At 37.5% G+C, this 17,047-nt stretch overlaps 1 protein-coding gene across 1 annotated transcript; it reads left to right on the forward strand.

Annotated features, from left to right (window-relative positions):
- Positions 1–1,715: 1,715 nt before the first annotated feature.
- Positions 1,716–4,496, forward strand: LOC144712523 (uncharacterized). The gene is made up of 2 exons (XM_078586821.1): positions 1,716–1,958; positions 2,478–4,496. The coding sequence occupies exon 2, from the start codon at positions 2,554–2,556 to the stop codon at positions 4,312–4,314; it is 1,761 nt and encodes a 586-aa protein (XP_078442947.1). The 5' UTR covers positions 1,716–1,958; positions 2,478–2,553; the 3' UTR covers positions 4,315–4,496.
- The last annotated feature ends 12,551 nt before the right edge of the window (positions 4,497–17,047 follow it).

Below are 17,047 nucleotides of genomic sequence, written 5' to 3' on the forward strand. Positions count from 1 at the left end.
TAAGAGAGTTCAATGTTGAGATGGAATTTGTTTTCATAATTTTCTGTGGAAGATAGATATATTGAGATACACATGGATGAGTATTATAAGAAAGAGAAACTCAGAAAACAACTGTGTTTATAAAGTAGTTGTGATGAAAAAAGAGAAAGATAAATAATTTAGTTGAGATCTATATTGCGACAATGAACTATACATTATTTGAAAATTTGAGATCGATATTGATATTGAAAATTGTAGATGAATTGAAATAAAACTTGATCGCTCAATTTTTAGGGAACAACTTAGAACCTTATAAGCGCATCTAAATTTTCTACCAGAGGACAATTCTTTTAGAAAATATTCAAGGAGAAGCCCAGGCAGTAGAGGCAAAGGAGTTAAATCCTCATCCTGTAAGGGCAACATGTAGTGAATTTGTATATATGGATTAAGGGCTTGGTATGCTCTACCTATATGGGTTTTATGAGAGTGGGGATCCAAGAAGAAGCAGGCACCCTGGGCAAGATTATAGATTTTGCCAAACCTTTATAAATTAATGTGTCTTTCTTTATCCTATTCTCTAGATATAATCATATATACACTTAGTTAAAAATTATCTAATGCAGGTTTTCACTAACAACTAATTTTAATTATTTAACTCATCCCTCTTAGATTTTCCCTAGCAGCAAGAACCACCAAAGGACCCTTTAATACAGGTTATATGGGGGAAGGTTGGGGATTAAAATTTCAAGGCTTGTTTATCTGTTACATTTTTATGTATTTTTTCATTAAATGAAATTAAAGTTGTAAAATAATATAAGGAATGTCGGTTTTGAACCTGAAATTGTTAGGGCTAGCAGCAAGGAAAAGGCTTGTATCTCTGATACCCAGTACATCAAATTTGTCAAAAATGTTTTAAAATCTGTCATCTAGGATATAGAATCATATTCAGGTAAGGAAAAGGGAAGTCCTCCAAATAAATACATGATATAATGAACTGACAGTTAAGACACATCCATGAAGAAGTTATCTCGTAGTGTACAAGATCATAATCCATAACATTTTTTGCGTACTCTAATCATGAAATTTTTTTTTCCACATGTGGTCACAATTTGGATATATATCTTAACATGTAAGTTAATATTTTTGTTGTGTGCACATGCGTTCCTATGTATGATTTTGGTGCAAAGAAATATCTAGGCAAAAAAAAAACTAAACAAAAATGTGTAAGTTGATTTGCAAATTATTTTCTAGTGTTAATCCCTTTTTTGTCCCCTAATCATACCCATGGAGATAATATCAACTATCTTAAACATGAATGGAGCCATTCTACTGAACCCATGTTTAGCATCATCTGATGATCATCAAACACCAACACTTGATGAATGAAGGTATCATTTATTTCTCATTTTCATTAAAAAATACTTTCTTTTCTACCCAAAATGTGGTTTCATCAATTAAGATTTTGTTTTTCCATTGGGAATTTCAACATGTATGTATGAGAATTTTTTTCAAATCAATTGTTTCAATAGCAGTTGAATGAATTCTCACAAAAGCATCAAAGCCTCTCCAATTTACTCATTCCACAACTCAAATCACTTGTTTTCTTTGATGGAGGCATGAAAGAAAGTCTGTTTTTCAAACCATATCTGGTTAATAAAATCTAAAGGTAATTGTTTTTTAAGAGAAGAGAAGGATCTACCAAACATTTCATCTACACTATTTTTTTTTTGCAGACAACAATCATCCATGGTATTATATTCTCAAACGTTTTCTTGATGTAAAGATAGTCGAGTCATATGCAAGAAATTTTCTTTTTTGTCGGGGCTGATGATTCTTAACGAAGGTTGGAGTTCTGAATTTTACCCATCACAATCAAGGAAGGATTGCGTTTAGAAGAACCTCCCACGAGAAATCCAGCTGCACAGCATCTCCAGAAAGTTTCATCCTCATTTCTCCGCTGAAGATTTACGTTCGACTATGTGGGTATTCGTTGAACTCTCGTTTTCCCCAATTTTCTGTCGCCGGACTAATCTGTATCGTGTTTAAATCGTTCTTGTTTGCCCCTTGGGAGTTTCTATTAAACTCGTTTTCAAGCCTTACCCTAAATCCATATTTGCATATGTTCCGCCGCACTGCTGGAAATGAAATTTTCATCTCCAGTTTTATCTTCTGGAGAAGATAAATCAGATTCGAAGAACTGATAATGGAAAGAAGATAATGCCAAACTGGGTATACGATTTTTCCATTTGGGTTTGTGTATTGAGCATGGTTTTAGTGACGCCCAGCAAGAAACTTTAATCTGGTTCTCTAAAATTTTCTTCATTTACTAGGGTTTAGCATAGGGAAGGCCTAAAATTCTTGGGGGCTCCTTGCATTACCTCGCCTTATAAAATATGATATAGCCAAACGTTGTGATTCAATTAAGTTATATTAAATTTTCTTTTTTGGTCCGCATCACTAATATTGAAGATTAATACACAATTCTTTTGGTTTTTCAGAGCCATAATGTGGAAGAAACTTCATCTTTAACGCAATGAAAAGCTTTGGTATATTCTCTCTGGTGTTATTGTTTGCATGGCAAAGACGCTGGTTTCTTGCCTTCAGGCTGTCTGGCCTTTTTCTCTATTGAAAGGCGATGATCTTCATGTATCAAACAGAATAGTACAGAAGCTTCCAATACCGGATTCAACAAAGCAATTTACCTTTGCCATCCAAGACCCATCTTCAAAATCAGTGGTATTTATATTGGCCGTTCAGAATTTGTCTGAACAATCCTCCCTCGATGCTGAGTCCCTCATAAAGTCAGTCCAGCCTGACGCAGTCGTCCTTCAAATTGCCCCCTCGGCGATTCCTGAAATTAAGGCAGAGGAGAGAATTTCAGATTACAGAGTGCCAACATCAACCCTTGGAGTTCTCAAGAAAAGCTTCCTAGATAAAATCAACAAGCGAGAGTATGAGAATGTCGCTGGGAATCTGATTCTGAAGGAAATATTTGGCGTCGGATTTTACGGGCACCTGTTGGCTGCGAAGAGGGCGGCTGAGACAGTCAATTCTCACTTCTTGTTGCTCAATTCTCCTTACGAAAATATCCGCAATGTAGATTCCATAGGCGATGCTCGTCTCCAAGACCAAAACCCTCTTTTGGTTTGTTCTTTGGCTCCAAGAAGATATCGCTTAGATGATCTGTCGCAGTTGGGGACTGTCAGATCATTATCTTCTTCTGTGAGCTCTTCCAGATCTATTTCCAAGAGCATATACGCCTACCAAGCTCCTTGGTTTGCTAGGACAGTTTACTCTCTGCTTGCAGATTTGCATGGTATCTTTGCTGACCACCCAGCTATTGATAATGCACTGGTCTATGCACAGAAGATGCTCGCAGATGTCGATAACGGGGAAAATGTGGATACCGAGTACATTTCTGAAGTACAAAACTTTCGGATTGCGGTTGAAGGTCTAAGAATAGCCTTGAACAGTGCTGCCCGTGCTCCTCATGACAAAATGCAGGTGAATAACCGCGCGCCCGAGTTTGATGAACTTTCTCAAGAGGAAAAGTGCCATGTGCTCTTAACCCAGGGCCTCAAGCACCAGACAAAGAAGTTCAAAACTGTTGTAGCTATCATAGATGCCGGTTGTTTGTCGGCTATTCGTCGGCACTGGAACACAGACCTTCCCCCTGAAGTCATGGAGCTGGCGGCGGAGGGTATAACAAGGTATTATGATGATGAGATGGAGGAATACATCAGTGAGCACGAGGAGAAGAAGAAGCTTCTATCTGGAAAACCGGTTGTCGCCGTAGGAGCTGGTGCGACGGCATTCATCAGTGCAACCTCCTTCTCAAAGGCCATTCATGCTTCTAATTTAGTCAAGATCATTGCCTACAAACTTCCCATTTCACTTAAGATGAGTGTTGCAGCGTTTCAAAGGATGACTGCCATTGGGCTGGCTAAGCTTGTTGGGCCCTCCAAGATTCTAGCGTCTGGAGTTGCAGGCAGCACAGGAAAGGCTTCAGCTTTGAAGGTCACGGCTTCTACTGGGAAGATTCGGGCATTAACCCACAGCATCATAGTGTCGGGAGAGAGAACTAGCTTGTTGGCGATGCACACGTCTTTCTATGAGATCATGAGGAAGGGGAAGGTCAGGCAGGGCAGGGTTTCTCCATGGTTCACTCTGGGATGCAGCATGGTGACATGTACAGGGCTGTTGGCTTATGGGGATGGGATTGAGTGCGCCGCCGAGTTGGCGCCCTCAGCTCCTATGGTTGCCTCATTGGGACGAGGCCTTCAAAGCCTTCACGATGCATCGCTGCAGGTTACTAAGAGCAACACCAATAAATGATTACAAGATGCATTACAGTCACTGATGTACAGTATAAAGAAGCTTAAACCGCAATGAGAATAGACTCTGTTCTTGGTTACCGTTATTAATGACAAAAAAATCATGTGTAGAAAAAGCATCATGATCTTATGCGAATGCAGCCAGCTGGTGAAGTTTAAGAGATCTCTGGGCTTTTATTTTCAGTGTATTAATTTCCTAATGTTTGCCTTTCTAGTCGGGTTTAGAATCTAAATTTGCATGCGTACTGATTCTAGTTAATTCTTAGATACCCAACCAAAGAAAGTTATTTCCACCTTTCCCGTTAGCCTTTTAGTTGAAGTAATTTCAGCTTTACACCTACATTTCCAGGTATCTTTCAGTTCCTTGAAAATATCTGGACATCTAAATGGGCCACTGTACAGCTTTTCCTTTCTGAATCTTGATATTTAAATTAATTCTATAGTAACATCCTCCTCCCTAAGAATCTCAGATTTTTGTGTAAACCATCTCATACCAAGCTTCATTTTTCTCATCTTAGCTTTTCTTGCAGCACGTTATGCTGCTTTGCTTGGAAAGAGATTTGGATTGTAACTGTTGGCATTGAACCAAAAATGTACTTGATGACTTTTTTATTCCTTTTGTCTGCGGTGTCATACTCCTAAGGACCTGATTTTCTTGAGATGTTTCATGATGCAAAGCTGAAAAGTGATAGGGTTTTTATAAGAAAGAAGAGTTTATTGATCACCCCCTCTAAAGGCTGATCATTAGTTTTTATTCCCACTTGGATAAGTTTATCATCAGTTATATGAGGTGCACCACCATGGATTACACCCAGGAAATAGAGGAGATTTATAGGTATGATACAAATCACCCCCTGAATTGTCTATATAGCCAGTCTAGTGTTCGCCCAACAGATATCCGTCCGTCATCCAGTATCGGACAACGGATATCCGGTATCCGGGAAAAAATGGGAGGGTGTCGGATATCGAATATCGGTCGATATCCGTCTAGAAAGGGTTAAACGGATATCCGTATCGGATATCGGGGGGTGAGGACGAATAGGGTGTCGGATAGCGGATATTGGTTTTCTGATATCCGGATTTCGGAGACGGATGCCGGATGCCGGACATCGGTTTTCGATATCCGGTTCTCGGAACCGGTATCGACCGATAAAAATAAACTATATTTCACATTCTACCTGTAAGTTCTAAACGCATTGTATGGTTTTTGATTTATGATCAATGCCCATTAATATAAAGTGAGCAATTTTTTTATTTTTTCTTCCATATGGGATAACAGGATTCAAAGTTAATGTAAACTCTGAATCCCGTTATCCCACATGGAAGATATTAGAAAATTTTCTCTGTATAAATTAAATGAGGCCGATAAATTATTTAATATTAAAATAATGTTTATATCTATTATTGCTATATTTTAGGAGCGTTATATATATAAATTATTTAATTAATGAGTACACCGTCCAATAAATAGAAACAAAAATTTCTATATCTTTCCATATGGGATAAAGGGATTCCGAGTTTAACACAAAACCCAAATCCTTCTATCCCATATGGAAAAAATTAAAAATCCGCAACTGTATATAATAGTTGAGATGTATGACCAAATAGAAAGCTCTTCCGGTTCACCCGTGCCCATGTTATCTATGCGAAATGCGGGATACCTAGAAAATAAAATTACTTTTATTATAATTCGATGCGGATATCAGTTTTCGATATCCGCATCCGATATCCGATATCGTCATCTGCCCCGTTGAGACGGATGCCGACATCGAAATGGATATCGGTATCGGATTTCGGCACTGTAGCAACCGATACCGATATCCGGATATCGAAAAAAATGGATACCGGAAAATGCCTTTCCGGTATCCGATACAGCATCCGTCCCGATACCGTCATCCGGTACCGGTATCGGGACGGGCGAACACTAATATTTAGCCACCATGTCATTGATCTTGTCATTGATGCTCTTTAGGCACTTTTTCATGCACTATGGTTTCTCACACATGCCGTCAAAATTCACTGATAAAAGGCTAAAATAATCTATCTCAAAAAGTTAGTACAAGACAGTTATTATATCTGTGTCATCTGGTATAAATAAAGGAATAATGGTCTTAGCTGAAGAAGAAAGGGGAGCATCATCTACAGAGGCAGATGACAATTAAAGAAAGCGGTAACTAACTTCCCACTGTGGACAGGAAGTTTAAATTAAGGGCTGAGGAATAAGGGGGATTTCTAGCTTTTCAAGAGGAGAACGTGCACGATCAAGGGTGTATTCAGCGAGAGCTCGAAGGGTGGCGACTCTGGAGAGATTCCATAGTGATCAAGGGAGGTAGAGGATATTCGTAGATGGTGAAGGATGTCCATGACTAAGTATTTCTTTGGATTTCAGGATGTCAACTACTCAAGTAAGAAATTCATTATTGAAGTATTTCTTTGGATTTGGGGATCCTTTCATTGGTATTAGAACTCCAATTCTGGCACTCAATGACGATCAAGAGTCGAAGTGCGGCTGGAACTCATGGAGGATTAAATTGTATGGATGAAACAAGGAATTTAAGGGTTTGAGGAAAAGATTGAAGTGAAGATACAGAAGGCAGGTGACGAGAAACAAGCAACAGTAGAACATTTGTTTGGCACAACTCTCAGAAATCAACGCATAAAGAGAAGTGAAGGGGAAGGCAAAATTTCAGTGAACACAGGAGAAAGATGTCATCAAATATGGACAGGACGAAGACTGATAAGGAGTTAAGGGCGCCGACAATGAAGATGCGTAAAAGAATGAGGAACCTGTGTGTGAAGTTGTAAGCGCTTCAGCAATAATAATCAACGAATTTGAAGCTCAAACCTTCAGGGGAGAAGATATAAGAGGGTGGTTAAGAGGAACTGAAAAATACTTCTGAATGCATAAGTTCTTTCTTGATGAAGTGATACATTGTTTGGAAGGGGTGGGATTTCTTTAATGATACATTTGAGTTGAAGACAGACGTATTTGAAGATTGAAATGTCTTCTTGAGGATTTAGGTAGGACAACATTTTGAAGAGGGTTTGTCTGATAATATCCTGCATGAGTTTTTTGATATTCACCAAACATGCTTAGAGAAAGAGTACCAGGATGAATACAAAAGCTTGTTACTGTATTTACCTCATACCAAAAGTTTTTAGGTACACGGGACACAATCTGATTGGATGTGATGCTTCAAAACATTCGTTTACGGCAATCTTTGCTGGTTTTCATCAAAATCAAGGACATGTATTTGAGAATGATTTAAATTCATCTAAAATGCAGATTATGACGTGAAATCTTTGGGAAAACTGATGATTTTGCACCATGTTAGCGATCAGAGAATAGGAGAGATAAAAATGGACTCAAGTTGCTCACGATTCAAATTGGGATATCTAATGATTTACACAGAATTTGGGGCTGAAAATTTGTATGGTAGCTTTGTATTTTATCCCTCTATCCATCCATTATCTTGGATCTATAAAAGGACCTCCCCATCCTTCCAAAATGGGCACCCTTGGATTTTATTCCTAATTATAATTAGTGGACTAATTTGCTGATTCAAAATCTCGTTCTGGCCAGTTTTTGCATTCCAAAAGTAAAGGATTGAAGGGGTGACATTAAAATTTAGACTCGTGAAGACAAAACACAACTTGGCTTATTGGGTGCGGAGCAACGAGGTTAGTGTAATCTTTGTTCATTTTCAATTTACATCTTCGTCCTTCCATCCTTCCATCCTTGCCACTTTGGCCTATTGCCTGAGTTTTCACCATCACACACACCACTTCCATCCTTGCCACTCGTTGATGCATATATGCCTCCATCTCCATCTCCACCAATAATAATGTGTATCCCCTGAAATCAGCGGTAGTATTTATTTCATCTGCTCTAGTCCACAAAAAGGGAAAGCTGTAATGGTGCTAAAAGGGATAGATTATTTAATCAAATTGATGTGTATCCCTATTGAAACTTTTATATATAAAGATCCAAAAGGCCAGTTAAATATAAATTCAAGGAGAGCCTTTTCTTTTTCCCTATTTCCATCCATTCTGTAGGATCTGTAAGTGGAAGAGAGAGAGAGAGAGAGAGAGAGAGAGAGAGAGAGAGAGAGAGAGAGAGAGAGAGAGAGAGAGGGAGGGAGAGAGAGAGATGTCAAACATGTTCTTGATGTCCTGTTGATTGAGATCAAGAAACATATAAGGGGAGAAGCTTACAAGAAGCCATAGATCACTCTGGTCATGGTGGAACATAAGGACCTAAGGTTAATTTTCTTGACTTACATCACATCCTAACATTCTATCACTTCTTATCCTTCAAGTGACCTTGTCTTGTCATCCTATATTTTCCTACATACATAAATATTTATGTCACACTGGGTTGGACATTTAGGATCAGGCTGAAAACATGACCTCTAGCTGCCATTTTTGGGCGAATCGATTGGTTGACCAGATTAAGCCGTAGGTTCAAACTGAACCGATACCAGAAGAATGACAAGTTAATCTGAGTGGATCCTTACTAGATAATATTGGCAAAGATTGGGACTGAAATTTAGTTCTAGGTCTTTTAAAAAACCAGTACTAGAGCGGGACCACAGATAACATGCATTATGTGCACGTAAATTCAGGATCATTACAAGTGTTTTCAAGGCATAGTCATATTGTGTTAGTTAATCCTACAATCATTTTGAAATGAGTTAATGATATTTTGATGAAAAATTAAGTTTTTTTTTACGAGCAGAAGGAGAAAAATTTTAAATGGAATTTTTTTCATACAAGAATGAGTTTTCAGTTGCAAGCTACGGAAGTTTGAATTAAGTTTGAATTTTTCTGGTTTGATTAGAATTGTTTAGATTTTTTGTTAGACCAAAATTTGCAAATTATCCTTTACGTGTGACTGATGTGACATGCTTATGTGGCACACATGGATAAGGGGTGCCTCAAGGGTGGTCAAGAGATGCACATCAGGCACCTGCATGGCCATGCAAGGAAGTATTATCATTAATTACTTTTGGGTTTGCATTGACGGACATGTTTAATTGAATATGCAGGCGTCTGATATATATATATATATATGATAATCTCAAATTTAGGGGTTTTAATTCATCGTGGTAAATGAGATTATTCAATAAAAATATATTTAACCGTACTTACTTAAGAGTAGTTTGTTAGTGATGAGTACGGATCGTTTCCACAAGGAACGATGATTAAGGATTTAATTTTCTTACTATAGTGATTATCGGTACGAGAAGAGAGAAATACAATAATAAAATAGGCGAGATAGTGATATCGAGGAAATATAAGTAGAATTATGCGAAGTGTTAGGAGAATAAGGTAGAGGCCGTGACGGATACGATAGTGATCAAATGCGTGAACGGTATAATTGTAAAGATAGAGACGAGATAATGGGACGTAAGTAAAATGATAAATGAAAAGATTATAATTAATATAATTCTCATAACGATGATGTCGGGAGAGAAACAACGTACAGCGAGGACACTTACCTTAGGTCCTTAAGTTCCACCATGCTTACGGCGATTTGTTAGTGCCAGTAAGCTCCCCCTCTTCTCTTATGCTTCTTCCCACACACCCAAGACACCAAGAACACACTTGATGGATCTCAAAACTCACTATTTTTTTATCAGCCCACACAAGTAGGCTGATTGAAAGATATATGGTTTACAAAAATGTGTTATACTAAAGTCATCGCGATCTACACAACCAGCCCAAAATGCATGCCCCCTTATATTTACACTTATGTTGCATCTTTTTTATAGCAGCCTAAATTTGATGTTTAATTTGAGTTATAAGCACATTTTAATTCATTTAAAAGAGTTTAAATAGAGTTTTTATCATATACTACACATTAATTATTATTCCAAGTGAATTAAATTTTTTTTCCTAACTTTCTGTTAATCTATGACTTTTATGGAATTTATTTAAGCTTAGATTAACTCTATTTGAATAAAAGGTTTAAAAATTAATTTTAATGTTAAGTAATGTAGTGATGAATTACTGAATTAAAATAATATACATCCATTTATCCCCCCGAATTTCGGGCAAATGACGTGGATGCCCCTTAATATATATAAAAATATATTATAAAATGCCAAATAAATATAATATGTGTTATTTAAATAATTCTTAACTAAATATTGGTCAGAAATTATATTAAAAATATGAAAAAATTCCAGAAAAATTAAGAAAGCCCTTACCAACCTTTAGCCAAGCAGTTAAGGCCCTGTAAAAAATATTTCTTCAATGAAATGAGGTTAAATACCATGTCAAAAATGATAAAAAATTAGAAATAATAATAAAATCAAAATATAAGTCGTTTATCTTTATTTTTATATGATAACATGCAAATATGATCATAAAAGCACATAAATGTACTGTAAAATTCATCAATTAATCATGTTAATCATATTAATCCTGTTGGGTTCGATGCTTTAGTTCGTCCATGGAAATCACGTTTTCATGGATGCAAAAGCGTTGTCGATCGATTCACAGTCGATCTTTACAATCAACATACTGAGTGTACCTTTTGAGGAACACATTCCACCCTTGACTTTGCCACTCTGAGATCGCTCTGAAGCCGTTCACGCGTCCTGCCTCTAGAAGTATCCACGTGATCACTCGGCACTTGGATCTCCACGTTTTCTTCTTCAACTTTTCTTAAAAATCTAGAAGATCTCCTCATCATGAAGACACTCTTCCTTGGATGAGTGGAGAAGAGAGTGGAAAAGGGGAGGGGCTTCTCAAATCAGGCTTGCATGGGTGCTTAAAATGAGACCTGTTTCCCTATTTATATTTCACTTAAGATTTTTCTCAAAAACCCTCCAAAGTAAAATATATCCACCAATGCCCTTATGACCTTGTGAGTGCAACCCTCTAGGCCCATGTATCATTCTAGTTAATAACTTTTTAATGTCCCAATAACATTTCTTGACCAGCCTTATTAATTAACTATATCAACATATAGATTAATTAAATAAGGATCGATTTAAGCCAATCGATAGGTTAAGTTTCCAGCCCGTGGGGTGCCAAGATACACCTCTTGTTCTAGAAGATACAGAGTAGTCTCAAACTCTCTCATGGAACCTTTACCGTCATCAGTTACCGTATATGTATAATACATCATCCACGCGAGACTCTCGAATGACTTAGAGTATGGTTTATCATCAAACCCTAATCCGTCATTCAATTAGTAATGATGCATAACGGGGATCATTGGAGAACGCCTTCTCCAATATCCTCACTACCCTGGCTGGGGATTTTTTCTGCATCGTCTTCCCCGAGTCAATCTCCTCTTGTACCGAGGGCGGATGATCCCATCGTGACCATTCAATCATCTTCATTAGCATCTTACTACATCCGATCTAAAACTTATTTGAATCCCTTGATTAGAGGCTCGTAAGTCATAGTCAAAACATAGTCATCTACTCACGAGATGTCTTTGGTGTCTCAGGTCAGTGGATCACTTATACAACTGTGACTTGAATAAAATGGATTGATGTTTAGGTATAATACCATTCTGGGATTCATATGGATCAATTCGGTGAACTCTTTCTCCAAAGAGCACCCACTATCTGTCCTTAGTGTCACCACACTAATAACTACAAGATCGTTATACTTGTCGTATTAGTAGGATCAGCTAGTGCTATTCTATCTGGATATTTCGATGTATGTCTCAACTATCCATCGAATAGGAATATTTAGAATACATGTTTAAAGACTAGTGATCACTGTATTATGATGTCATCATAATTCACTCAGTCATTGCATGCATTCATGGACTTCATCATAAACATCACACGGAATAATAATGAACGTAAATATTTTATTCAATGAACTTAAATAAACATGGCATGTGTGATTGACTTGACGGCCGCATAATATCCATCACGTGGCACGCCGAGAGAGGATGCACCAAAATAAGTTTGAAATTCCCAGACCAATCAGCAATTGACACGCAATTGGGAGTATTACAAAAATTAAATTAAATAAATAGAAATTGATCCAACGGCTCAGATTGGCCAATTTTTAATTATGAATAAGTTTTGACCCTGGAGTTGAATTGAAAAATTATCAATTTCTCGTCTCTACCTGCTCTTTATATCTGGACAGTTGGATCATTCAGATCAAGCCAACATAGATGGATAAAAATTAAATACTTATTGGGGTAAATTGGTAATTTTCACCATTTAACCTAAATATAACAATAAGAATTTGAAATGAGGAGGTCACTCTATGAGGGCCTCTTCTACAATTGTAAGACATAGAGAAGAGCCAGCCTGTATCAACTGTATTTGGTACGTTTTACTACATTTTATTTGAATTTTAGTGTAATTTGGACTACGTGTTTGTGAAATTTGTGATTGTGCTTCTTTATCTTAGTTCAAAACTTTAAATTGCTTGGTTTCAGCGACATGTACAAGCTCTTAATAGGATTGAGAGGAGAGATTATTAAATCGATCTAGCTATTCTACTTGCACATTATGAAAAAATTATGAAAAAGTTTAATTTTTGGAATTTATTTGGCATTAAATAATTTAAATTTTAAATAGTTCAACTCAAATAAAGGGAAATATACATTTCCAAATTATATTTATGATTTGTTTGACATTAAAATTTAAATTTTTAATTTTTTTCGTGTCCAGAAATCAATAATATAATTTCCCTGATTTTCTAGAATTTTTCCAAATTTATTTCATGTCTAAAATGATTTATTTCTAAATTATTTTAGAGTAAAATGTAGATTCCGCTATTCATGGAAATCAATATAGTCATACTATATTCTATTTCATGAAATTTTGAGTGGCCCGTTGGTAATGGGCTTCCCTCTCAACGGAGAGGTCTTGAGTTCAAACCGAGCGGAGCCAAATATATTTAGGAATATTTATGCGCCGTTGTGGTGAAAGCCCCACGGGATGCCAGCTTAGCTGGCACGCCACGCAGGACTCATGCTTATGTGGGGGGGACCACTAGCTGGATGCCTAGCTGGCGCCTACCAAGTGGGACGCCCACCTACGTGACATGGGCCCCGCTGGATGATAACATGATAACTTAATGGATGTTTAGATATAATTTAAATGATAATGGTATTATTAATTCAGAACTTATCATGTTATTATTTGAATCAACTTAATATTTATGCATGAGCTATAAACTCTAATTTTTGCACATTATGGTTATTTTTTACTAAACTCCTTGACTTATTTGAAGTCAAGTAGTTTTAGTACTGATGAGTATTCTATAGTTTCACATGTGCAGAAATTCATAGGAATGAGAAGATTAAATTCTTCAAGAGTTGGAGAATTTTTGAGAGTTTAGTGATTCTCAAAAGGGGGCTTGAAAGGAGAAAAAGGGTGTTTGGGGCCTTCAAATGAGAAATAAGAGGAAGATGGCCCACTACCTGACCTGTCCATTGGGATCTCAAAAGCCTTCCAAAGAAAGAAGTTGAAGATTACAAGGGGAAACTCTCAACCCATGGAGAAAAAGAGGCAAAAATGGCAAGAAAAGAAAATAGAAAATACTAAAGGGGTATTTATTTTAGTAATTCTGGAAGTGCTCTAGAGAGTTTCTGGCCAGCAGGACAAGGCATATTTCAGGAACCAGGTTGTTCAACCTGCTTCATGTAAGTTTGTTGAAGTTTTCATTCAACCTCATCTCTTGTTTGCATTCAAAAACACCTGACCCTGGAAAAATATAAGGATCCAGACTTAAGAGGAAGCATTGAGGGCTCATCAGGCTTGCATTGAGGTTTTAGGAACCTAGGTTTCCATTTTCACATCATCATCCATCCATTCACCCTTAAAATCCATCATTTTCTAACTCTAAATATTCAATTTTCCCTACTTTCTCTCTCTAGAATTTTTTCATTCTCAATATAGATCTTCATACATATCCCTATTTCATCCTCTCAAATTTTCATAAAAAATATCCTTCATTTTTACCTTCAATTTCCATCTCAAACTTCTTCTACACTCTCTCTTCATTTTCTCTCTCTATCTCTTCATTTCAGTCATTTTCTCTCTCTAAAACCATTTATTTATCTCTCTAAAATCCATTCCAGTCTCTCACTAGATCATCCTTAACTCTTCCTTTCAAATTTTAAAAAACAATTTTTGTTTGAATTCTATCATTTAGGGCATTAGGACTTAGCCCATTTGACTAGCTCCACTATCTGGATACCAAGCTTCATTGGTAGTTAAACTTTCTGTATTTGTGATGAAGGATATTGGTTGTCTCGATGAAGGCATTTTTTGTATTTGATGATCTTTATTTTTACATATTGAGTTGCTTCTGCTGAAAAATACTTCAAAATAAAAGTGGAGAAAGGAGGACTTAGTCAAATTGACTAAGTCCTAACCATATTGGGTCAAGCCCATTAGGACTTAGCCCATTGGCTAAGTCTTGACTTAGCCAAATTGGGCTGAACCTTAGTGGGCTAACCAACTAAGGTCAGCCCTATACGGGCCACACAAGGACCCCCGGCTCATCCAGTCCCCATGGCCATCTGCACCGCTCCGCCGCCGCCGCCACCGGCGATAGCCGGAAAAGGTATTTTTCTTATTTTATATATTTAAAATTCCAAAAAAAGCAGAAAAATTGCTAAAATTAATATAATAAATATTCATTATTTTTAACGTATAAAAAATTCCAAAAAATATTTAACTCTCGTTTTTTAATATTTATAGTATTTTTGGTGCTAATTAAAATCAAGAAAATTCAAAAAATATTTATTTCTTATTTCTAGTGTTAATTAAAATTTTAAAAATTAGCCTAAAATATTTTTAGTGTTTTTATTTGTAATTCTGATTTAATTTAGATCATAGGAATTTATATAAATTGACTAAATATCCATTAAAATATCAGAAATTATATATCTCACTTTTAAACTCCCTTCCTTCATTTCAAGTTTGAGAAAAATTCTGAAATTAAATTTTTACTTCTTTATGGATCGACCCATTACTTGCCCTATATTAATTATAGAGTATTTAAGAGTAAATTTTTCATTAAAAATTGTTGGTTAAGTCTTAATCAAAACAACGACATAAAACCCCTAAATTTGGACTTATCAATGGATATATGTCTAGTTGGTGCCCTCCATGTGGGACGCCGGCCTAGCTGGCACGAGCCCCGTTAGCTGGCCGCCTAGCTGACGTGGGCCCCACTGGTTGCCTGCCTAGGTGGTGCCTTCCTCATAGGATTTTCGCCTTTGTGGTGTCACCACCTACTCCCACGTTTGAACGTGGGGCCCGGTGATAGTGGATCGGGCTGACCCGGACTACCAGTTGGAGGCCCTATCGTTAGTGGACCAGATCAAACCCAATCCACTAAGCACGGGTATGGGCCGAGTCAAACCGGTGTTGGGTCGGCGCTAGTGAGTCGTCGCGGCCGCCGCCGCTGAGTGGGGCCTGTTCAAGCTGCAGGGGGCCCATTCCACCATGAGGAGGCCCCGTTCAAATGGAACAGGGCCTCATTCCTCCATGGGGAAGCCACAAGTCCCATTCAAGCTGAATGGGAACCCGTTCTGCCCTGAATACACTCAATTCAATCATTGAATGGGGTCCATTCAAGCTCTAGAGATCCCAGAACGGAACTAGAGGGTGTCCGAACGCGAATGAAGAAAAATAATGTGAAAACCAACTTTTTGAACTCCGATTGGACAATTTTGATTTTGTTCTTCATCCAAATCAAGGCAGAACGTGGCTCTGCTATCATTGTTGGGTCCTATATGCCTAGATATGGATGAACAAATCAAAACATTCCGCAACGAAAGACTTAAACAGAATCATACGACATTGATAAAATCATTGAAATGAAGTACCTTTGCACGGATCGCATCTATGATTTCTTGGATCCCGGAGCAAGATGAGTCAATCTTCTCAAGTGTGCAGCCTCCAGATGTATCCATGATAGTCCTAGGCATGTCGGATCTCCTCCTCGTTGACGATCCCTGTTCACACTCCATCGTCATTGTTACATCATCCTGATCACATTGGGAGTGGAGAGGAGGTGTGGGGGGAAGAGAGAAGATTGGAAACGTCTCCTAAAAAATTCTGGCCTGGGTGAATTTAGTTCAAGGCCTTTCACTATTTATACTAAGTGGCTATTTTTCATTAAAATCCCCAAAACTTAAGTATATCTTCCGACATCCAAAAGACCATTTGCATATGACCCTCTTGGCCCATGTATCAGTCTAGTTAATGACTCCAGTGGCCCAATAACCTTTATTGGCCTTCCAAATTAATTAACTATATCAACATATAGATAAACTAATGTTGGATTGATTTAACCCAATCGATAAGTTGAGTCTACACTGGGTGCCAAGCTACACCTCCTGGTCTAGAAGATACAAAGGAGTGTGTATAGACTCACTCATGGAACCTGTTCATCATCGGTTACCGTGTACGTATGATCTCTCATCCACTTGACGCTCCTAGGATGACTTAGGATATGTTGAATTGTCAAACCCTAATCGGTCATCCAAGTTAGAACTGATGCGTCCGAAAATCATATTTCACTGTCTTGGCCAAGGACTTTGTCTTCCTTAAGTTGTCACCTCTTATACCAGCGGTGGACAATCCCATCTTTGACCACTCAATCGTCTTCATGAACTTCTTGATGCACCCGAACTAAGACCGTTTAGAATTCCATGATTAGCGGCACGTAGGTCAAAAAGTCAAAGAACAACCATCCTTCCACAAGATGTCTTTGGTGTCTCATGTCTA

Source organism: Wolffia australiana, chromosome 1, assembly GCF_029677425.1.
Source record: "Wolffia australiana isolate 7733 chromosome 1, ASM2967742v1".
In the NCBI taxonomy this organism is placed as follows: domain Eukaryota; kingdom Viridiplantae; phylum Streptophyta; class Magnoliopsida; order Alismatales; family Araceae; genus Wolffia; species Wolffia australiana.

Excerpts from the sequence above, each read along its gene's own strand:
- LOC144712523 (XM_078586821.1), top strand. The coding sequence starts at position 2,554 with ATGGCAAAGACGCTGGTTTCTTGCCTTCAGGCTGTCTGGCCTTTTTCT.